Raw genomic sequence first — 24,502 nt, forward strand, 5'->3', positions numbered from 1 at the left:
ATAAAAGCCTAATGACTGTGGGCTTAACATGATGAGACTGGCCCACCACAGACTGAAGGAGAGGAGGGGAGAAACACAGAGAGGGAAGGAGGGGGAGAGTCTGTGCAATAGTGTAGCCTTGGCCTGAGAATGCAAGAATATGTGCAAAAGACAGACAGACAGAGAGAGAGAGCGAGAGAGAGAGAGAGGCCCAGCGTAGGCCCAGCCTGTTGCCTGCAGCAATAGGGGTGTGGTATGTCTGGCTTGAGAGAGTGTGAATCACAGTCGGCTGACTGCTCACCTCTACCTCCCCTCAGCATCCCCTAACCCTTCCCTCTCTCCCCAAATCCCTCCATCCACTCACCTCCCATTACCCTCTAGACAGCCAACCTCCCTCCTCCTCACCTCCTCCCCCCCCTCTCTCTCCAAATCCCTCTCCTCCCACCACCTCCCCTTTGTTTACCCCGCTCCCACCACTCTAGACTTGAGGCTATGATTACTACTGATCACTGCACCTCTCTACCTTTCCAACCTCCCTCCTCTTCTCCTACCTCTCTCTTTCCCCTTTTCCTCCCTCCCTCCCTCCCTCCCTCCCCCAGTGACTCAGCAGTCTGACCAGTAGACAGTAAACAGAGTGCTGTTTATGGCAGCTCATCTGCTCAGACCAGGCCAGCTGAACTAGGTCAGAGCTGTGTGGGACCTGCTGGACCACTGTTTTCCCTCCCTACATATAGAACAGAAACACCTGAGTGACACCCAGCACCGTTACCAGAGATCACAGCTAATCAGAACAAAGTGCTTTACATGGTAAGTACTGTCACCTTTTCCTTCCACTGTCACCTCATTCACCACCAATGGGACTTGATGAGGACTGGGAGGTGGAGGGTGTTAAAATGGATGACCCCTCAAAAACACTGTGACCTCATAAGCCCCTGGCTGCTTCAGCTCATTTCAATAACAATCCACAGGGATGGGGAATCTAATCTCAGAATAGCAGAGTGTGGTATTTCTAAAGGGTGGTATTCCAATGGAAGTGTATCTTATTTCCCTATGCAGAGTGGGTAATGGGGGCTGAGGGAGGCAGGATTAACACTGATGTAGGATAAAAGCTCTACTTAACTGGGAGAATGGGGTGGAAATAGGGAGAGAAGGAAGGAGGAGAGAGGAAAGGGGAAAGATAAGACAGAGGAGAGGGGGAAGGGGAAGGGAAAGAATGGGTCAGAGGTCAAGTTGGAGTTCAGTGTCACTCTTTCCAGGCTGTGTTTGTGTGTGCGTGTTTGTGTTTGTGTTTGTGTTTGTGTTTGTGTGAGAAGAAAGAGGAAGAGGAGAGATTCATCACAGACTGGTGTGTAATTAAAGGTACTGTGTCACGATCCTGTTCCATTTTACACCGGCGACACTAACCTAGTCCACATCCCGTTTAATGAGCCCATCATCATACTGACCTCACCAAGATGTCAACTCAGCCTTTCCACTTCACTGTTATGTGTGTGATTTTACGCCTTACAAAGCTAAAAACTAAAAAGTTAACTAAATATTGCTCAATTTCAGCTGTTATTAACTTGTCTGTATAGAGTGTTTTCTGACTTAAGTTGTACAAATGAGTCATGAGGACTGATGAATCCCAGTGGGTCCTTAACTCTCTGTGTTCCATTGTAGTGCCAGACAGAGAAAGTGAGTGAGAGAGGGAGTGTGAGTGAGGGGTCTGACAGAGCAGTGGTGGTGGTGGTCAGTGTAGCAGTAGGAGCAGACCTGAGGTTTGGATGAAAACAGTTCAAAACATACAAGAGTACCCCCAAAGGAGAGCTCAGTCATGAGTCAGACAGCTTTTCACCCAGTCACCAACCCCCCAAAACACACCCCCTCTCCCCCATCTCTCTCTAGCATCCTTCTCTTACTCAGAACAGACACATTACTAACCCAGGTTATTTTAAGACTCCCAGAAAAATAGGAGAGCCCAAAAGAGAGATCGATCATGAGTCAGAAGTGTAAGCAACACTCACTTACTCAGAGCTACTTACTGGCAGTCTGTATAGGACTGTGCCATAGGCTTAGGCCACTGACAGTGACAATGACGTATGAGCTTTAATGATGCTGTATTGAATCAATGTGCTAGAGACACAGAAACACACTACTCAACTACTAAAGAGACCAGCATACACACACACACACACACACACACGCAGGCACAGCACACACAAACACGTGCACGCACCTACGCACTCGTGCACGCACACACACGCCACATTAACACACACCTGTTAACAGCTCTCTCTGCACATTAGTCTCAGACAGCTTGTCAGAGGCCTAGCGCCAGATACATGCTACACCCATGATGTCATCACTGCGAGACAGATTGCAGAATGCAATCTCGCTTCTGTTTTCCTCCACACACACGTCATTTACATGATGACATTGCCGCACGCACACACAGACCATAGACATCTAGACATCTAGTAGCAGCAGGAGCCACTAGTTCATAGTTCATATAATCAGTATACAGGCCAAACTCTCTCTCTCCCTCTCTTTATGGCTGTGGTTGTAGCAGAGTAAGAGGATCTATAAAGTTAGTCACAGTGTTGCTGATGATACAATAGTGTTCAACTTTACGACTTCCAGACTCACACACACGCACGCACGCACGCACAAACATGAACACAGTCACACACACACATGAACACAGTCACACACACACATGAACACAGTCACACACACACATGAACACACAATACGAGCCCCCAGAATGACACACACAAGCTATCTGCATCAGCAGAGAAAACCAGATGTAACAGAGATGACGTTGCTTGTAGATGCTGATCTAAGGTCAGTTTTCTTCCCCTAATGGTTAAGGTTAGGCTTGGGGAAGGGAAAGCTGATCCTAGATATGTACATACAGGAAACTAACTAGAGTGGGGGGAGGGTTTGAAAGGAGGTGTAGAGGATGGAAAGAAGGATGTAGGGGATGGAAGGAGGGAGGTATAGGGGGATGGAGGGAAGGAGGTATAGGGGAATGAGGGAGGGAGGTACAGGGGATGGAAGGAGGGAGGTACTAGGGATGGGGGGGTATAGGGGAGTTATAGGGGATGGGGGAGGTATAGTGGAATGGAGGGAGGTTTAGGGGGATGAGGGAGGTATAGAGGGAGGGAGGGAGGTATGGGGGATGGAGATCGATATAGGTGGGGAGAGGGAGGTATAGGGGAATGGAAGCAGGGAGGTCTAGGGGGATGGAGGGAGGTATAGGGGGATGGAAGGAGGGAGGTATAGGGTATAAGGCATGGGGGGGTATAGGGGAGGTATAGGGGAGGTATAGGGGAGGTATAGGGGTGGTATAGGGGGATGGAAGGAAGGAGATATAGTGGAATGGAGGGAGGTATAGGGAGATGAGGGAGGTATAGGGGATGGACGGAGGGAGGTATAGGGGGATGTAGGGAGGGAGATATAGGGGGATGGAGGGAGGGAGATATAGGGGGATGGAAGGACGGAGGTATAGGGGGAGGTATAGGGGGATGGAAGGAGGGAGATATAGGGGGAGGTATAGGGGGATGGAAGGAGGGAGATATAGGGGGAGGTATAGGGGGATGGAAGGAGGGAGGTTTAGCGGGATGGAGGGAGGTGTGAGATGGGGCTTTGTCCATAGTTGCGTAACTCTTGCAGCAGCAGCACAGGGTATGGAGCTGGTTTTATGGAGGACATAAAATAAAAGAGAGAAGAATGTCGGATACACACACACACACACACACACACACACACACACACACACACACACACACACACACACACACACACACACACACTACAATCCCACAGAAACCTGTTTCATAAATATTTCAACATTACCTGGCCCAATTCCCCCATAACCCTAAACCCAGTCCCTCTCCTAGTATTACCCAATCTCTCTCTCTGACACAGCCTCTCAAACACACCATCATTACAGCTCCTGGAATGACTTTGCGGTAACTCAGTAACCGTCAGGAAGTGGCTCACGTTGCTTTTCCCTTACGCACTGAGATGGAGCAGAGGACCCCTGGCCGGACTACAGTGGGATTATGTGTGTGTGGTTAGGGATTTAGGGGGGAGACAGGAATGTATGTGTGTGTCAGTATGTTTGTGTACAGTATGTGTATGTTGTTGATGCCAGGGCTGCTTTTCCAGCAGGAAGTGAAGGCAGTACTGTATTGGGGACCATATGGTGTCAAGGGGTCAGTGAAGGACATTTGTTCAGCTCTGTGATCCACCTTTACCGGTTGGACTTCTTGTGATCCATCAATGAAACAAACCAGTGTTTCTTGCCAGAACCAGGCCTTGAATTGTGACCCCCATAATCCAAAAGGTCTGACAATAAACTGTAAGCCCAGGTAATGGTCTATATTTCACATTAACTATGACGATAATTCTGTTTCATACATCATAAAGATGCCCAAGAGAATAAGGGGGAGAGACGGACATGGCCAAAAACTATACAGCCAGAGTCACCTAGATACAGTAGTCATAGCAACTCCCAACAATCACAGTTACCACCAAACAGAGAGAAAATAGTCAAATGGAGGAGAGGAGAGGTGTTTCATTTGGCCGTAGCATGTGACGTGGTGCGTGTAGACGTGTGCTTTAGCAATTCGGAAACTATCCCACTTAATTCCCTCTGTTGACAATTCAATTCAGAGGCGTGAGTGTGTATCTGACCTATTTCTGTTCATTCAGGGTCAAGACAGTGTGACTCACAACACCGAGGCTCAGTAATGGAAACCAAACATTCAGAGCCATTTATGGTGTGTGTGTGTGAAACAGTGTGTACGCATGTGCGGACATACGTGTGTGTGTGTGTGTATGTGTGAGTGTGTACTCATGTGTATACGTGCAGACAGACGTGTGTGTGTACATTTGTGTGCGTATGCTTGTGTAGGTAGGTGTGTGTGTGTGTGTGTGTGTGCATATGGTGTGTGTGTGTGACTCACAGGTAATGCTCTTGCTAGGTGTCGTCAGGTCCGGCTGTGAGAGACTGTTGTTGTTGTTGCCGTTCTCCGTGTCTCCTAGCATCCCATCTGGTTTGACCTTTGGCCTCTCGATGAGGGGCTCCATGCTCCTGTCCAAATCTGGAGGTAACAGAGAGAGAGCGAGGAGAGACTGAGACAGAGGGACAGGACCAATGTTCCCTCTAAGCTGCACGGGCGCGCAGCTCTCCTCAGACTGCCACACAGAAGAAATATCAGCGCGCGCAGAGAAGCACGAGATTGAACATCACTCAACTTTCTAGACTTTTCCCCGTTAGTTAACACTATCAACATTTCCCTTTACTGTGGGAATTGTGATCAAATCAATGCAATATTAGCCACTTTTAATGCAACATACCGTACATTTGTTAATATCCGTTGCTAGTTAGTGAGTTATTAGCCCAGTTATAGATAATTTGTAGTCAGCAATGGGGGAGTGACTGCTTCCTACAAGAGCACAAAACGTGTGCATTTCTCGACATCTTTGAACAGCCAGTCAGTTAAATAGCTTTTTTTTGTCTTAAAGGGGGCAGTGTTGTATTTTGAGACAGGCTTGAATAAGCTAAGTAGCCAATAGGCAGAGGGTAGCATAATTAGTCTGATTCTCTGTAATAACGGTATGGGAATAATAATGCATTTTATTTTGTAAAGTGGTTTCTTGTGTCAAACCATCAAACAACACAACAACATTTTCAGTCACCTCCTTGTCTGAAGGACAAGTGGATAAACAGGTTAATGTCAAGCCCTGCATGTTTTTTTTAAAAGTCTCATGGAATGTAGGCCTACATTGAACACCACACATTGGCTGCTACTGTAGGTTGAACGATGGAACAGCTATTTCCATGTTAAAATGTTATGGGATGCATTTTCTCCATTGTTTTTGATGGTAGGCCACTCTGGTAGGCCTACATTATGATCAAATAGCCACAGTAGCCTACTTGACCACTGTTAAAACTCATTTAAAGCGGCTACAGCCTCAGTGTTCACAGTAAACACGTGCTGGAAGTTGCACAGAATTTTCACAATGTTCAAGTTTGTGCTCAGCAGACCTGAAATTTGCTCAGTGATGAAAAACATTTGAGGGAACATTAGACAGGACACACACATTCATCTGAAGGTAACAGAGAGAGAGAGCGAGAGAAAAGAGACTGGGACAGGACACACATTCATCTGGAGGTAACAGAGAGAGAGAGCGAGAGGAGAGAAATACACATTCACAAAGCCTTTATGTAGGCTACTTAAAAAAGCTATAAACTGTTAAACTTGATGTCAAGCCCTGACCTTAGATATCCCTTTTATTCTCTATTTGGTTAGGTCAGGGTGTGATTTGGGTGGGCATTCTAGTTTTTATATTTCTTTGTTGGCTGGGTATGGTTCCCAATCAGAGGCAGCTGTCTATCATTGTCTCTGATTGGGGACCATACTTAGGCAGCCTTTTTCCCACCTTAGTTTGTGGGATCTTGTTTTTGTATGGTTTCTTTGTAGCCTGCAGAACTTTACGTTCGTGTGTATTTTGTTGTTTTGTCTGTGTTCAATTAATAAATTAATATGTTCGCCTACCACGCTGCACCTTGGTCCGAGCCTTCAATCAAGGAGCGTGACACTTGAATTCTTCTGAAGTTATTGAATGTCTCCTCTTCCTTCAGACAAGTTGCTGAGAACAACTGAAACAGCAATATTTTATCACTGTAGCTGCTTTGTTTTGTCTTTGATAGAGTTGCCAATGTACTCTAAGACTACCACATAACACACATACACATGGACCGAAAACACACACACATACACTCCCTTTCATATTGTAGTTTCCACTAACAGAACATATCCCTTCTGCCAGTGAACGTCTACTTCTAGTCATTTCCAACCTACAAGCCTTTCACTGGATGGAACACAGACTGTAGAATTACTCAGCTGGCTCAAAGAGAGAGTGAGTGAGAGCATAATTGTGTGAGGGAGTGTATGAGTGTGTGTGATGTTTGTGTGTGTGTGTGCATCTGGAGACAGTAAAATCCAACCCCTTGTGACTGTTTAGAGGTGTATGTGTATGCCTGTGAAACCTTCAGTGTGTTTGTGTATGTGAGAACATATATACAGTGAGGGAAAAAAGTATTTCATCCCCTGCTGATTTTGTACGTTTGCCCACTGACAAAGAAATGATCAGTCTATAATTTTAATGGTAGGTTTATTTGAACAGTGAGAGACAGAATAACAACATCAAAATCCAGAAAAACGCATGTCAAAAATGTTATAAATTGATTTGCATTTTAATGAGGGAAATAAGTATTTGACCCCCTCTCAATCAGAAAGATTTCTGGCTCCCGGGTGTCTTTTATACAGGTAACGAGCTGAGATTAGGAGCATACTCTTAAAGGGAGTGCTCCTAATCTCAGTTTGTTACCTGTATAAAAGACACCTGTCCACAGAAGCAATCAATCAATCAGATTCCAAACTCTCCACCATGGCCAAGACCAAAAAGCTCTCCAAGGATGTCAGGGACAAGATTGTAGACCTACACAAGGCTGGAATGGGCTACAAGACCATAGCCAAGCAGCTTGGTGAGAAGGTGACAACAGTTGGTGCGATTATTCGCAAATGGAAGAAACACAAAATAACTGTCAATCTCCCTCGGCCTGGGGCTCCATGCAAGATCTCACCTCGTGGAGTTGCAATGATCATGAGAACGGTGAGGAATCAGCCCAGAACTACACGGGAGGATCTTATCAATGATCTCAAGGCAGCTGGGACCATAGTCACCAAGAAAACAATTGGTAACACACTACGCCATGAAGGACTGAAATCCTGCAGCGCCCGCAAGGTCCCCCTGCTCAAGAAAGCACATATACAGGCCCGTCTGAAGTTTTCCAATGAACATCTGAATGATTCAGAGGAGAACTGGGAGAAAGTGGTGTGGTCAGATGAGACCAAAATCGAGCTCCTTTGCATCAACTGAACTCGCCGTGTTTGGAGGAGGAGGAATGCTGCCTATGACCCCAAAAACACCATCCCCACCATCAAACATGGAGGTGGAAACATTACGCTTTGGGGGTCTTTTTCTGCTAAGGGGACAGGACAACTTCACCGCATCAAAGGGACGATGGACGGGGCCATGTACCGTCAAATCTTGGGTGAGAATCTCCTTGACTCAGCCAGGGCATTGAAAATGGGTCGTGGATGGGTATTCCAGCATGACAATGACCCAAAACACACGGCCAAGGCAACAAAGGAGTGGCTCAAGAAGAAGCACATTAAGGTCCTGGAGTGGCCTAGCCAGTCTCCAGACCTTAATCCCATAGAACCTCTGTGGAGGGAGCTGAAGGTTCGAGTTGCCAAACATCAGCCTCGAAACCTTAATGACTTGGAGAAGATCTGCAAAGAGGAGTGGAACAAAATCCCTCCTGAGATGTGTGCAAACCTGGTGGCCAACTACAAGAAATGTCTAACCTCTGTGATTGCCAACAAGGGTTTTGCCACCAAGTACTAAGTCATGTTTTGCAGAGGGGTCAAATACTTATTTCCCTCATTAAAATGCAAATCAATTTATAACATTTTTGACATGCGTCTTTCTGGATTTTGTTGTTGTTATTCTGTCTCTCACTGTTAAAATAAACCTACCATTAAAATTATAGACTGATCATGTCTTTGTCAGTGGGCAAACGTACAAAATCAGCAGGGGATCAAATACTTTTTTCCCCTCACTGTACTACATTAAATGCATGTGAGTATACATGTTTTATTTGTGCCTTCTGGAGCCAGGCGGTCCATAATGAAGCTGTAATTATGCAGGGCTACACACACACAGGTTGAGGGCCTCAGAGGTGCAGACTCATTCCTGGGCAAATGGGAGCCAGCTGGGTTTGATCTGCCATCAGAGAGAGGGGAGAGAGAGACAGACAGACAGACAGAGACACACACCTCCTGCGGAAGGCCTCAACCACCCCAGCCCTGTTTATTTACTATACTCTCTCCCCCTCTTCTCTTCTGTCTCTTCCTCCCCTCCCCTCCCTTCTGTTTCTCACTCTCTCACTCTTCTGTCCTCAACGCCTTTCCCTCTATTCCCTCCATCTTACCACTCCATCTTTCCCCTATCTTTCTTCTTCTCCCTTCCCACTCTCTCTCCCATCGTGGTCAAGTAGGTATACATTGACTTTCCTAACCAGTCAGACGCTGCCTGCTAACAGTGAACACAACACAGCAGCAGAACTGATCCAATGTAGCTCTATTCACTATTCATCACCCCCATACACTGTTAGTGCTCACATACAGTGGGGAAAAAAAGTATTTAGTCAGCCACCAATTGTGCAAGTTCTCCCACTTAAAAAGATGAGAGAGGCCTGTAATTTTCATCATAGGTACACGTCAACTATGACAGACAAATTGAGAAAAAAAATCCAGAAAATCACATTGTAGGATTTTTAATGAATTTATTTGCAAATTATGGTGGAAAATAAGTATTTGGTCACCTACAAACAAGCAAGATTTCTGCCTCTCACAGACCTGTAACTTCTTTAAGAGGCTCCTCTGTCCTCCACTCGTTACCTGTATTAATGGCACCTGTTTGAACTTGTTATCAGTATAAAAGACACCTGTCCACAACCTCAGTCACACTCCAAACTCCACTATGGCCAAGACCAAAGAGCTGTCAAAGGACACCAGAAACAAAATTGTAGACCTGCACCAAGCTGGGAAGACTGAATCTGCAATAGGTAAGCAGCTTGGTTTGAAGAAATCAACTGTGGGAGCAATTATTAGGAAATGGAAGACATACAAGACCACTGATAATCTCCCTCGATCTGGGGCTCCACGCAAGATCTCACCCCGTGGGGTCAAAATGATCACAAGAACGGTGAGCAAAAATCCCAGAACCACACAGGGGGACCTAGTGAATGACCTGCAGAGAGCAGGGACCAAAGTAACAAAGCCTACCATCAGTAACACACTACTCTGCCAGGGACTCAAATCCTGCAGTGCCAGACGTGTCCCCCTGCTTAAGCCAGTACATGTCCAGGCCCGTCTGAAGTTTGCTAGAGTGCATTTGGATGATCCAGAAGAGGATTGGGAGAATGTCATATGGTCAGATGAAACCAAAATAGAACTTTTTGGTAAAAACTCAACTCGTCGTGTTTGGAGGACAAAGAATGCTGAGTTGCATCCAAAGAACACCATACCTACTGTGAAGCATGGGGGTGGAAACATCATGCTTTGGGGCTGTTTTTCTGCAAAGGGACCAGGACGACTGATCCGTGTAAAGGAAAGAATGAATGGGGCCATGTATCGTGAGATTTTGAGCGAAAACCTCCTTCCATCAGCAAGGGCATTGAAGATGAAACGTGGCTGGGTCTTTCAGCATGACAATGATCCCAAACACACCGCCCGGGCAACGAAGGAGTGGCTTCGTAAGAAGCATTTCAAGGTCCTGGAGTGGCCTAGCCAGTCTCCAGATCTCAACCCCATAGAAAATCTTTGGAGGGAGTTGAAAGTCCGTGTTGCCCAGCGACAGCCCCAAAACATCACTGCTCTAGAGGAGATCTGCATGGAGGAATGGGCCAAAATACCAGCAACAGTGTGTGAAAACCTTGTGAAGACTTACAGAAAACGTTTGACCTGTGTCATTGCCAACAAAGGGTATATAACAAAGTATTGAGAAACTTTTGTTATTGACCAAATACTTATTTTCCACCATAATTTGCAAATAAATTCATTAAAAATCCTACAATGTAATTTTCTGGATTTTTTTTCTCATTTTGTCTGTCATACAGTGGGGAGAACAAGTATTTGATACACTGCCGATTTTGCAGGTTTTCCTACTTACAAAGCTTGTAGAGGTCTGTAATTTTTTTATCATAGGTACACTTAAACTGTGAGAGACGGAATCTAAAACAAAAATCCAGAAAATCACATTGTATGATTTGTAAGTAATTAATTTGCATTTTATTGCATGACATAAGTATTTGATACATCAGAAAAGCAGAACTTAATATTTGGAAGGAAACCTTTGTTTGCAATTACAGAGATCATATGTTTCCTGTAGGTCTTGACCAGGTTTGCACACACTGCAGCAGGGATTTTGGCCCACTCCTCCATACAGATCTTCTCCAGATACTTCAGGTTTCGGGGCTGTCGCTGGGCAATACGGACTTTCAGCTCCCTCCAAATATTTTCTATTGGGTTCAGGTCTGGAGACTGGCTAGGCCACTCCAGGACCTTGAGATGCTTCTTATGGAGCAACTCCTTAGTTGCCCTGGCTGTGTGTTTCGGGTCATTGTCATGCTGGAAGACCCAGCCACGACCCATCTTCAATGCTCTTACTGAGGGAAGGAGGTTATTGGCCAAGATCTCGCGATACATGGCCCCATCCATCCTCCCCTCAATACAGTGCAGTCGTCCTGTCCCCTTTGCAGAAAAGCATCCCCAAAGAATGATGTTTCCACCTCCATGCTTCACGGTTGGGATGGTGTTCTTGGGGTTGTACTCATCCTTCTCCTTCCTCCAAACACGGCGAGTGGAGTTTAGACCAAAAAGCTCTATTTCTGTCTCATCAGACCACATGACCTTCTCCCATTCCTCCTCTGGATCATCCAGATGGTCATGGGCAAACTTCAGATGGGCCTGGACATGCGCTGGCTTGAGCAGGGGGACCTTGTGTGCGCTGCAGGATTTTAATCCATGACGGCGTAGTGTGTTACTAATGGTTTTCTTTGAGACTGTGGTCCCAGCTCTCTTCAGGTCATTGACCAGGTCCTGCCGTGTAGTTCTGGGCTGATCCCTCACCTTCCTCATGATCATTGATGCCCCATGAGGTGAGATCTTGCATGGAGCCCCAGACCGAGGATGATTGACCGTCATCTTGAACTTCTTCCATTTTCTAATAATTGCGCCAACAGTTGTTGCCTTCTCACCAAGCTGCTTGCCTATTGTCCTGTAGCCCATCCCAGCCTTTGTAAGTAGGAAAACCTGCAAAATCGGCAGTGTATCAAATACTTGTTCTCCCCACTGTAGTTGACATGTACCTATGATGAATTACAGGCCTCTCTCATCTTTTTAAGTGGGAGAACTTGCACAATTGGTGGCTGACTAAATACTTTTTTTCCCCACTGTAAGATACAACCCCCCCTCTCTCTCTGTCTCTGTCTCTTTCTCTCCCCCCCCTTCTCTTGCTTTCTCTCTCTCTCCCTCCCATCTGGACCCTAAGACTCCTACTCTCATCAGAAACACACAGGGAAGGTGAAAACACATTGGACTACATTATAGAGTGAGACAGATCCTGTTAAAACAGGTATTCAGAGTAAGTGTTTGTTGGTAGAGCTGACAGAGAGCTGTATCTTTAAACAGCCAGAAGGTCCAGGAGAGAGTTCTGAGCAGACGCTCTACTACAGACGGCATGTTGTTTCTCAGTGGTTTATAAAAACCCAAGGTGCCGCGCTCGCTTGTATTTTAAACTTTAACAGCTTATTTAAAACTCCCTTAAACTGCTGTTGAGAGAACTTTAAAAGCCATCTTTAAAACTACTGTAAACGTCTTCTTTTACGGAAAAGATTGGTGCCTTTGTCCATAACCACAGGTTGCAGTATATTCTTCAACTGTGTTGTTGCAAAAACAAACGTATCACGACACTCCCGTTGTGTGTTAACTTTGCTAAAAAAAGCTTCTTACAAACAGTACACGTGAACTAAAACACCGTAGCCATTTTCAAGGTGAGAATGCCTGCACTGTTCTTTCCTCTTTATTTTAGTGAGCAAAATCCAACACACTCATCTAAAATCCATATTTGACTGTTGAGACATCAAAAACCATCAAACAACATTGTAGAAGTATAGATGTTTACACAGAAAAACGTATGATCATCATTATTATTAATATTAACATACTCTTCATCTCTAATGGAAAATATCAAAGCCATCAAAACAACATGCTAGGGTAAACAGGAAAAGCGGTCTTGCTCTGATGAATAAACTCTGTCTGTCTGTGTGTGTGTGTGTGTGTGTTCTCACTGCGAGTGTTGACCTGGATGTAAGCAGGATCATAGAAGAGGGGAAATGCTTCCTCTACTCCCCCCGCTCACACACTGCCTCATACACACACACACACACACACTCCCTGTGTCTCTCCTCCCCACGTGGAAGACATTTCAAAGGCAGTGGCCGCCATGTTGCTTCCATTATAGTCAATCAGAGCCTGAACCAGATATAAAAGCACTAGCCAGAGGAGCCGCCGTCAATACACCGACTGTTCTCTGTGTGTGTGTGTGGTTCTGAGGTATGTGTGTGTGAAAATCACGGGCATCTATTGCTCAATCTATTGTTGTATCATTCTTTCTGTCTTACTACCTATCAATCAGTCAATCTATACTGAACAAAAATATAAACGCAACATGTAAAGTGTTGGTCCCACGGTTCATGAGCTGAAATAAAAGATGCCAGAAATGTTCCATATGCACAAAAACCGTATTTCGCTCAAATTTTGCACACACATTTGTTTACATCTCTGTTAGTAAGCATTTCTCTTTTGCCAAGATAATCCATCCACCTGACAGGTGTGGCATATCAAGAAGCTGATTAAACAGCATGATCATTATACAGGTGCACCTTGTGCTGGTGACAATAAAGGCCACTCTAAAATATGCAGTTTTGTCTCACAACACAATGCCACAGATGTCTCAAGTTGTGAGGGAGCGTGCAATTGGCATGCTGACTGCAGGAATGTCCCCCAGAGCTGTTGCCAGAGAATGTAATGTTCATTTCTCTAGCATAAGCCACATCCAACGTCATTTTAGAGGATTTGGCAGTACGTCCAACCGGCCTCACAACCACAGACAACGTGTAACCACGCCAGCCCAGGACCTCCCACCCGAACAGCTGATGAAATTGAGGTGTATTTCTGTCTGTAATAAATCATTCTGATTGGCTGGGCCTGGCTCCCCAGTGGGTTGGCCTGGCTTCCAAGTGGGTAGGCCTATGCCCTCCCAGGCCCCCCATGGCTGCGCCCCTGCCCAGTCATGTGAAATCCAAAGATTAGGGCCTAATGATTTTATTTCAATTGACTGATTTCCTTATATGAACTGTATCTCAGTAAAATCGTTGAAATTGTTGCATGTTGCATTTATATGTTTGTTCAGTATATCTATCATTCTATCTATCGTTCAATCTCTTGTTCTATCGTTCTTTCTATCTATCCTGTAACTTGCACAGTTCTTATGGTTTGTAATAGACATGTGAGGGTTAAACACCAAACCAAGAGGATTGTGCCGCCAAACCCTTGTCTGCCCTTAGTAAACAACCACCATTGGACCAAAATAAATCTGAACCCAATATCAAATGTGACTAGAGCCAATTCTATGCCGGCACTCATGCCAAACCCCCAAACCACCAAACTGTGGAGCGATTTCCGAGATCTAAGAATGATGAGTCTCTAATTCAAATCAGACCAAAGTAATCAAGCAATGCTGGAGCTGGCTGTGTATACACACATGTTGGTGAGTTTGTTGGTGTGTGAATGTGTATGTGTGTGTGTGTGTCTTTGTCTGTCTGTGTGTGTGTGTGTGTCTGTGTGAGTGTGAGTGCGTGCATTAGTGATGGGGAAAAATTATCTATACAGATACAGTACCAGTCAAATGTTTGGACACCTACGCATTCAAGGGTTTAGCTTTATTTTTAAAATTGTATTCATTGTAGAATAATAGTGAAGACATCAAAACTAGGAAATAACACATGGAATCATTTAGTAACCAAAAAAGTGTTAAACAAATCAAAATATATTTGAGATTCTTCAAATAGCCACCCTTTGCCTTGAGGACAGCTTTGCACACTCTTGGCATTCTCTCAACCAGCTTCACCTGGAATGCTTTTCCAAAAGTATTGAAGGAGTTCCCACATATGCTGAGCACTTGTTGGCTGCTTTTCCTTCACTCTGCCGTCCTACTCATCCCAAACTATCTCAATTGGTTTGAGGTCGGGGGATTGTGGAGGCCAGGTCATCTGATGCAGCACTCCAGCACTCTCCTTCTTGGTCAAATAGCCCTTACACAGCCTGGAGGTGTGTTGGGTCATTGTCCTGTTGAAAAAAAAAATGATAGTCCCACTAAGCCCAAACCAGATGGGATGGCGTATCGCTGCAAAATGCTGTGGTAGCCATGCTGGTTAAGTGTGCCTTGAATTCAAAATAAATCACCAGCAAAGCACCCCCACACCATAACACCTCCTCCATGCTTACGGTGGGAAATACACATGTGGAGATCATCCGTTCACCCACACCGCGTCTCACAAAGACAAGGCGGTTGGAACCAAAAATCTCAAATTTGGACTCTCAAATTTCCACCGGTCTAATGTCCATTGCTCGTGTTTCTTGGCCCAAGCAGCTCTCTTCTTCTTATTGGTGTCCTTTAGTAGTGGTTTCTTTGCAGCAATTTGACCATGAAGGCCCGATTCACACAGTCCCCTCTGAACAGTTGATGTTGAGATGTGTCTGTGACTTGAACACAAACTGCAATTTCTGTGGCTGGTAACTCTAATGAACTTAATCTTCCATTCCTGTGGCGGTCCTCATGAGAGCCAGTTTCATCATAGTGCATGATAGTTTTTGCGACTGCACTTCAAGAAACTTTCAAAGTTCTTGACTGACCTTCATGTCTTAAAGTAATGATGGACTGTCGTTTCTCTTTGCTTATTTGAGCTGTTCTTGCCATAATATGGACTTGGTTTTTTACCAAATAGGGCTATCTTCTGTATACCCCCCTACCTTGTCACAACACAACTGATTGGCTCAAACGCATTAAGAAGGAAAGAAATTCCACAAATTAACTTTTAAGAAGGCACACCTGTTAATTGAAATGCATTCCAGGTGACTACCTCATGAAGCTGGTTGAGAGAATGCCAAGAGTGTGCAAAGCTGTCATCAAGGCAAAGGGTGGCTATTGGAAGAATCTCAAATATAAAATATATTTTGATTAGTTTAACACTTTTTTGGTTACTACATGATTCGATGTGTTATTTCATAGTTTTGATGTCTTCACTATTATTCTACAATGTAGAAAATAGTAAAAATAAATCAAAACCCTTGAATGAGTTGGTGTGTCCAAACTTTTGACTGGTAGTGTACATATCGGGATATTATTTTTGACTCGATGGGTAGGAGGACAGGCTGGTGATGGGTCATTGCATCAGGACAAACTTGAAGTACGGACTGTTTGTTAAGCAAAGGACTGAAGATTAATGCCATTTAAATACTATGAGGGTGGTTGATTAATCAAGAGTGATTGGATGCAGGTGAGCAAATTAGAGAATTACCTATAAAATCGGTTGGGCCGATATATTTTGCCGATATTAGCCTTTCCTTGACTATCGGCGCAGCCGATTTACATTACATTTTAGTCATTTAGCAGACGCTCTTATCCAGAGCGACTTACCGTTAGTGAATGCATACCAATTTTTAAAAACGTTTTTTTTCATACTGGCCCCCCGTGGGAAACGAACCCACATCCCTGCCGGCCAAACCCTCCCCTACCTTGGACGACGCTGGACCAATTGTGCGCTGCCCATGGGTCTCCCGGTCGTGGCCGGCTGCGACAGAGCCTGGACTTGAACCAGGATCTCTAGTGGCACAGCTAGCACTGCGATGCAGTGCCTTAGACCACTGCGCCACTCGGTTACCTGCCGATGTCCCCTATGTAGCACGAGCACACTTGTCCCTTGTGTCAAACTGTTGCAAACCAGTGAGGAAAATATGTCTGGACTGCATCTTGTTAGCTACCCACTCATGCTGGATATACAGTGGGGAGAACAAGTATTTGATACACTGCCGATTTTGCATGTTTTACTACTTACAAAGCATGTAGAGGTCTGTAATTTCATCATAGGTACACTTCAACTGTGAGAGACGGAATCTAAAACAAAAATCCAGAAAATCACATTGTATGATTTTTAAGTAATTCATTTGCATTTTATTGCATGACATAAGTATTTGATACATCGGAAAAGCAGAACTTAATATTTGGTACAGAAACCTTTGTTTGCAATTACAGAGATCATACGTTTCCTGTAGGTCTTGACCAGGTTTGCACACACTGCAGCAGGGATTTTGGCCCACTCCTCCATACAGATCTTCTCCAGATCCTTCAGGTTTCGGGGCTGTCTCTGGGCAATACAGACTTTCAGCTCCCTCCAAAGATTTTCTATTGGGTTCAGGTCTGGAGACTGGCTAGGCCACTCCAGGACCTTGAGATGCTTCTTACGGAGCCACTCCTTAGTTGCCCTGGCTGTGTGTTTTGGGTCGTTGTCATGCTGGAAGACCCAGCCACGACCCATCTTCAATGCTCTTACTGAGGGAAGGAGGTTGTTGGCCAAGATCTCGCGATACATGGCCCCATCCATCCTCCCCTCAATACGGTCCTGTCCCCTTTGCAGAAAAGCATCCCCAAAGAATGATGTTTCCACCTCCATGCTTCACGGTTGGGATGGTGTTCTTGGGGTGGTTGTACTCATCCTTCTTCTTCCTCCAAACACGGCGAGTGGAGTTTAGACCAAAAAGCTCAATTTTTGTCTCATCAGACCACATGACCTTCTCCCATTCCTCCTCTGGATTATCCAGATGGTCATTGGCAAACTTCAGACGGGCCTGGACATGCGCTGGTTTGAGCAGGGGGAACTTGCGTGCGCTGCAGGATTTTAATCCATGACGGCGTAGTGTGTTACTAATGGTTTTCTTTGAGACTGTGGTCCCAGCTCTATTCAGGTCATTGACCAGGTCCTGCCATGTAGTTCTGGGCTGATCCCTCACCTTCCTCATGATCATTGATGCCCCACGAGGTGAGATCTTGCATGGAGCCCCAGACCGAGGGTGATTGACCGTCATCTTGAACTTCTTCCATTTTCTAATAATTGCGCCAACAGTTGTTGCCTTCTCACCAAGCTGCTTGCCTATTGTCCTGTAGCCCATCCCAGCGTTGTACAGGTCTACAATTTTATCCCTGATGTCCTTACACAGCTCTCTGGTGTTGGCCATTGTGGAAAGGTTGGTGTCTGTTTGATTGAGTGTGTGGACAGGTGTCTTTTATACAGGTAACAAGTTCAAACAGGTGCAGTTAATACAGGTAATGAGTGGAGAACAGGAGGGCTTCTTAAAGAAAAACTAACAGGTCTGTGAGAGCCGGAATTCTTACTGGTTGGTAGGTGATCAAATACTTATGTCATGCAATAAAATGCAAATTAATTACTTAAAAATCATACAATGTGATTTTCTGGATTTAGATTCCGTCTCTCACAGTTGAAGTGTACCTATGATAAAAATTACAGACCTCTACATGCTTTGTAAGTAGGAAAACCTGCAAATTTGGCAGTGTATCAAATACTTGTTCTCCCCACTGTATTTGAGGTTAAGCACACTTGATTGATGACACACGGCATGTAGACATATTGAAAGAGTTCATTATTTTACTGTTTGGCAAAACAATGTACATCAGGGGTTGGAACCGGTTCAAGGAACAGAACCGAAAACTGTAATAGAATAACATTTTTCAAGGACCAGTGATCCCTACTGTTCTGGAACAGAATAGTTTATTTAATTTTTTTTACCCCTTTTTCTCCCCAATTTCGTGATATCCAATTGGTATTTGCTGCAACTCCCGTACGGACTCGGGAGAGGCGAAGGTCAAGAGCCATGCGTCCTCTGAAACATGACCCTGCCAAGCCACACTGCTTCTTGATACACTGTTCGCTTCACCTAGAAGCAAGCCGCACCAATGTGTCGAAGGAAATACCATACTGGCGACCGAGGTCAGCTTGCAGGTGCCCGGCCCGCCACAAGGAGTCGCTAGAGCGCCATGGGACAAGGAAATCCCAGACGGCCAAACCCTCCCCTAACCCGGACGATGCTGGGCCAATTGTGCGCCGCCTCATGGGTCTCACAGTCACAGCCGGCTGTGACACAGCCTGGGATCGAACCCGGGGCTGTAGTGACACCTCAAGCACTGCGATGCAGTGCCTTAGACCCCTGCACCACTCGGGAGGCCTCAGAACCGTTATTTTAAAAGCATGGGAACCGGTTAGTAATGTTATTTTACATTCCAGGCATTTTTTTCTAGTCCAACAACAAAACGCCTATGCAAAGCCCTCACTCTGTCACTCAGAAACGTATTACAGTGTCTGCCTGCAAGCTGAAAATCTTTGCCTGTGCCGAATTTGTTCTTAACTGACTTACCTAGTTAAATAAAGGTTAAATAAATAAATAAAAATCACGTTTCACGTAGGATACATTAACTACAAAAAGGTAAGATGTATTTTCAATTTTGGTGCCACTCTGCTTGTTAGCTAGCTAGCTCAAAGGACATTCAAAGATCCTCCATAGAAGCCACTCATCCTAGGTATAATTCTGTGTAACTAATTCATATAATACGTGTCATAACTAGATGCCCAGTGCCTCAATCCTCCTCTTAAACCCTCTCTCGCTCTGTCGCCACGTGCAAAATTTCAGTCACAACATAGGCTACACTTGTCTGTCCATCACGCATGTAAACAACTAGCTTGCCTGCTCTAGTCGCACTGATTGGTGAAGTAATTAAATGAGCTAAAATGTAAAGAACAGTTGATTTCACAGGTTAAAAAAGAAATAGAAAGGAACAATAGAAACCGGTACTTTTTGGGGGTTAGAACCGGTTCAGAACTTTATTTTGCTGGTCGGAATAGTGGAACGAAACAAAAAAATTGTGGTTCTGTTCAGAACGAAACTATTGAAAAAATGATTGCGGTTCCAACCCCTGAAGTCCATATACAGGCTACAGCACATTATAAAACAAGATACCGGTAGCTTGCTAGCTAGCTAGCCAGGTAGCTTGCAAAATAGGTTACATTCAGTCACAGAACGCTAACTTTGCTAGCTAGCTTACAGCTGAAGCTAAGGTCAGTTCAACTACCCTAACTTTATTTGTTATAATATGCAAACCATAACGCATAGCAAGCCGATTGTCTCCAAAAACGTTCACAGGGTTAAATTACTAGCTTTCTCTTTCTTGACGAACTGTTGCATGTAAGAGAGGAGTGTCTTGAGAGTGACTGGTCTGAGACAGACTTAAAATGACAGCACAGCTTTTTATGAAAATGTAGATTAGGCTGCTTCTATGCAAATGTTGTTGAGGCAAATATAGGCAAATATAATAGGCTAATATAAGTCCCAAATGGAAGGGAAACAGATTGTTATCTGTAGCACCATAGATTCCACTGAAATCAACCAAAACAAGCTCAATACCTCAATGCATGCACACACTCCTATTGAATATGCATTCCCCTGTATTGTGAGTAGGTCTATGCCATCTTGATTTCTACCAGCTCTTACAGTCTCACGTCAAAATTAGTTCAGCCATGTTTCTCAAACGTCAAGTTGTTCGAAACGTAAAATGTTGAAGTGTTTAAGGTTAAGTTTAGGCATTAACTCTGAATTTTTTAGGTTAGGGTTAAGTTCAGGTATTAACTCAAAATTCTTAAGGTTAGGCATTAACTCCGAATGGTTAAGGTAACGGTTAAGGTTTGGGATAGGCTTAAAACAAAAATATAAAAAATAACTTTCTATCGCTGGATTCGAACTTGCAATCCACCATCCCTGTCCGCAACGCCCTAGCAAAACCGTAACAGCGCCCACTGTTGCCCCTAGTGGCCAGTTTCCACATAATCTCCCGACATCCTCAGACATGGATGGAGTCGAATACTGACTTGTATCACGGGTGACCTGGCTGCTTTATTTATGCAGAGATTTACCATTCAAATACAATCATTACCATTATGTTGTTATGTTTTAACTTACATCGTAATTATTGTGTGCTTTTATTTTATTATATTTTCTATTATTATCTTTATTATTAATGCATTGCTGCGAAAGAGCTCTCAAGGTAAGAATTTCCCTGTACTGTTTTACACCTGTTGTATCCTGTGCACGTGGCGAATAAACTTAGAAACTTATGTTGTTAGATTGGTAAAAACAAAGTCAGATTTATTGTTTGATTTTAAAATATATTCATTTATGCATACATGGCGGGAAATTTTGTCATCAACATTTTCAAATTTAATGATATTGAATAACGGCATAAAATATTGGCCATCCAAAATATGGACCCCCAAAAATCTGTATCCACATCAGCCCTAAAAAATCCATATTGGTCGTTCTCTAAAGCAAATTGGCATGGTCATGGCTCTATGTCCATATACTGTATGGAGTTCCTTGCTAATAGGCCGCATTCCAATATGGGTGTCTGGGCCCATATATGGAGTTCCTGCTTCAGCACCACATTCCAATATGACAGTCTGTGCCCATATATGGAGTTCCTCTAAGGCTGCATTCCAATAAGGAAAGACAATGCCTATCTATACAGTTGAAGTCGGAAGTTTACATACACCTTAGCCAAATACATTTAAACTCAGTTTTTCACAATTCCTGACATTTAATCCTAGTAAAAATTCCCTGTTTTAGGTCAGTTAGGATCACCACTTTATTTTAAGAATGTGAAATGTCAGAATAATAGTAGAGATAATTATTTATTTCAGCTTTTATTTCTTTCATCACATTCCCAGTGGGTCAGAAGTTTACATACACTCAATTAGTATTTGGTAGCATTTCCTTTACATTGTTTAACTTGGGTCAAACATTTCGGGTAGCCTTCCACAAGCTTCCCACAATAAGTTGGGTGAATTTTGGCCCATTCCTCCTGACAGAGCTGGTGTAACTGAGTCAGGTTTTTAGGCCTACTTGCTCACACACGCTTTTTCAGTTCTGCCCACTAATTTTCTATAGGATTGAGGTCAGGGCTTTGTTGTCCTTAAGCCATTTTGACACAACTTTGGAAGTATGCTTGGGGTCATTGTCCATTTGGAAACCGCTTTGCGACCAAGCTTTAACTTCCTGACTGATGTCTTGAGATGTTGCTTCAATATATACACATAATTTTCCTTCCTCATGATGCCATCTATTTTGTGAAGGGCACCAGTCCCTTCTGCAGCAAAGCACCCCCACAGCATGATGCTGCCACCCCGTGCTTCACGTTTGGGATGGTGTTATTCGGCTTCCAAGCGACACCCTTTTTCCTCCAAACATAACGATGGTCATTATGGCCAAACAGTTCTATTTTTGTTTCATCAGACCAGAGGACATTTCTCCAAAAAGTACAACCTTTGTCCCCATGTGCAGTTGCAAACCGTAGTCTGGCTTTTTTATGGCGGTTTTGGAGCAGTGGCTTCTTCCTTGCTGAGCGGCCTTTCAGGTTATGTCGATATAGGACTCATTTTACTGTGGATATAGATACTTTTGTACTGGTTTCCGACAGAATCTTCACAAGGTCCTTTGCTGTGGTTCTGGGATTGATTTGCACTTTTCGCACCAAAGTGCGTTCATCTCTAGGAGACAGAACGCGTCTCCTTCCTGAGCGGTATGACGGCTGCGTGGTCCTGTGGTGTTTATACTTGCGTATTATTGTTTGTACAGATGAACGTGGTAGATGTCCTAACCGACTTGCCAAAACTATAGTTTGTTAACAAGAAATGTGTGGAGTGGTTGAAAAATGACTGCAACCTAAGTGCATGTAAACTTCCGACGTCAACTGTAAGTTCCTGCTGTGTCGTCTGAAGGTTAAAGCTCTCCCCCCAAAACGGCGTTATAAACTACACCTATGAGGGGCTATACACAGGAAGGTCACTTTATCACAATACAGCTGGAAGATACGGATGATAGAAAAATCAGCATATGAGCTGTTATAATGAGCTAGCAAACTCTGTGACATGTTACATTTGGCCGAAGGGGAGAGTGACACTATTATTCTGACACCATGAGGGATCTATAGACCCCTCATGGTGTCAGAGTAATAGCGGCTCTCTCCCCTTCGGCCAAATGTAACACGTCACTCCCGAGTGGACTCCCGAGTGGCACAGCGGTCTAAGGCACTGCATCTCAGTGCTTGCGGCGTCACTACAGACCCCCTGCTTCGTTTCCAGGCTGCATCACAACCGGCCGTGATTGGGAGTCCCATAGGGCGGCGTACAATTGGCCCAGCGTCGTCCGGGTTTGGCCGGTGTAGGCGTCATTGTAAATAAGAATTTGTTCTTAACTGACTTGCCTAGTTAAATAAAGGTTAAATAAATTAGACCGGTTGGTTGTTTAGCAACAAAACCGACGTGTGCGCAACTATGGGGCAATACAGACGGGGTTGGCTTAGATTGTTGACAACATGTAAACTATATTTTGTCTCCAAATGTTTATTGAAAACATAAATACATTCGCACAATGAGTACTTGTTGTCTCTCAAATACATCATTACAGTTGTTGGTTAGCTAGCTAGCAAATGTTTTGCCATATTAGCATTGACATGAAATCAGTCAAAACACCTCAAAATAAGACATGGTTTTAAGAACAAGATACAATTAGCTGAAACGAACCACCTACGATTCCCCACATCGCAGCTTCTTGTCATTGTTGCTAGTTAACAGACCGTTCAGAACATTACAATACACGGCTTCCGGCCCCATCAATGCACGCACATAATTTACGTGACGTTGTCAACCAACCCGTCTATAGAAAGAGACTGGAGACTGTTTAGTTGTATTTTGCATTAGCTAAAGTCTACAGTGGGCTAAACTCTTTCACCTTGGTGGGCCATTTTAGCCACAGCCTTCCTCTCCTCACATCTCTCTCTCTCTCTCTCTCTCTCGTAATCTGAGTGTTCTTTATTTACTGGAAGACAGAGAGCACAGCATGAAAGAGACTGGGATTGGAGCCTGGTATTAGCACTTGACAGAGAGAGAGAGTGTGGTAAGAGAAAAGAGTCACTGAGGCTTTACCTGGAGTCTTTAAAACTCCCTAAATCCTCTGTCCCTGTCATACAGCCTTTACTAATGCACCTCTGAAGTGGCTCTACACTATAGCCAGTGCCCATGATAAGTCCTGTCATCATTCAAGCTCAGGGAGTGAGTGAGCACAGATCATTATCCAAACATCTGTATCTCTGTTCTAGGGTTGCACGATATTGGAAATAACTGACATTGTGATATTTTGTTTTTCTGCGATATATATTGTGATATGAAAAAATACAGGATGTATGTATGATCCTCTGGGAAAAATGCAGTTTGCAAACAGCGACTTTTCAGGTGGAAGTCCTCATTAATAAAGTGTACGGTCAGACTTATGTAGGGCTCTGTTGTCCGGCTGGACCACAAGTCCATTGTTGCTGTATAATATTCCACTTGTGACAGCTCTGTTTCAACTTGTGCCTTTCATTTCTCGTACAACTCTGGGATTGCAACTTGAGAAAAATAGTTGCGTGATGGCATTACATACCGCTCGTCAAGCGACCGGAACATGTTTTTAAAACCCTCTTTGGTAACCGTGTTAATTGGTACCATGTCTTTGGCGACGTGAAATGTTATTGAATCTGTGATTTCTCTCTGCCGTTTGGATCCTTTCTCGTATGGTGTAATACTGGCAAAGGCATCCGAAATAGATTTTTGCTTTGGAGGGCATTGAGATGCTTTGTACTCGTCATACAAAGATTTGTGGTGCCGCCTTAAATGATCGAA

At 44.2% G+C, this 24,502-nt stretch overlaps 1 protein-coding gene across 3 annotated transcripts in view; it reads right to left on the reverse strand.

Moving 5' to 3' along the window:
• The window catches only part of LOC121575346 (myoD family inhibitor-like), a 41,347-nt gene that overhangs the window by 7,735 nt on the left and 9,110 nt on the right, over positions 1-24,502 (reverse strand). For all 3 annotated transcript variants that reach the window (XM_041888371.2, XM_041888370.2, XM_041888369.2), the window contains exon 3: positions 4,932-5,069. In XM_041888371.2, coding sequence (XP_041744305.2) covers positions 4,932-5,069 — 138 coding nt within the window. The remainder of the gene's footprint in view (positions 1-4,931; positions 5,070-24,502) is intronic.

Source organism: Coregonus clupeaformis, chromosome 10 (assembly GCF_020615455.1).
Source record: "Coregonus clupeaformis isolate EN_2021a chromosome 10, ASM2061545v1, whole genome shotgun sequence".
Taxonomy (NCBI): domain Eukaryota; kingdom Metazoa; phylum Chordata; class Actinopteri; order Salmoniformes; family Salmonidae; genus Coregonus; species Coregonus clupeaformis.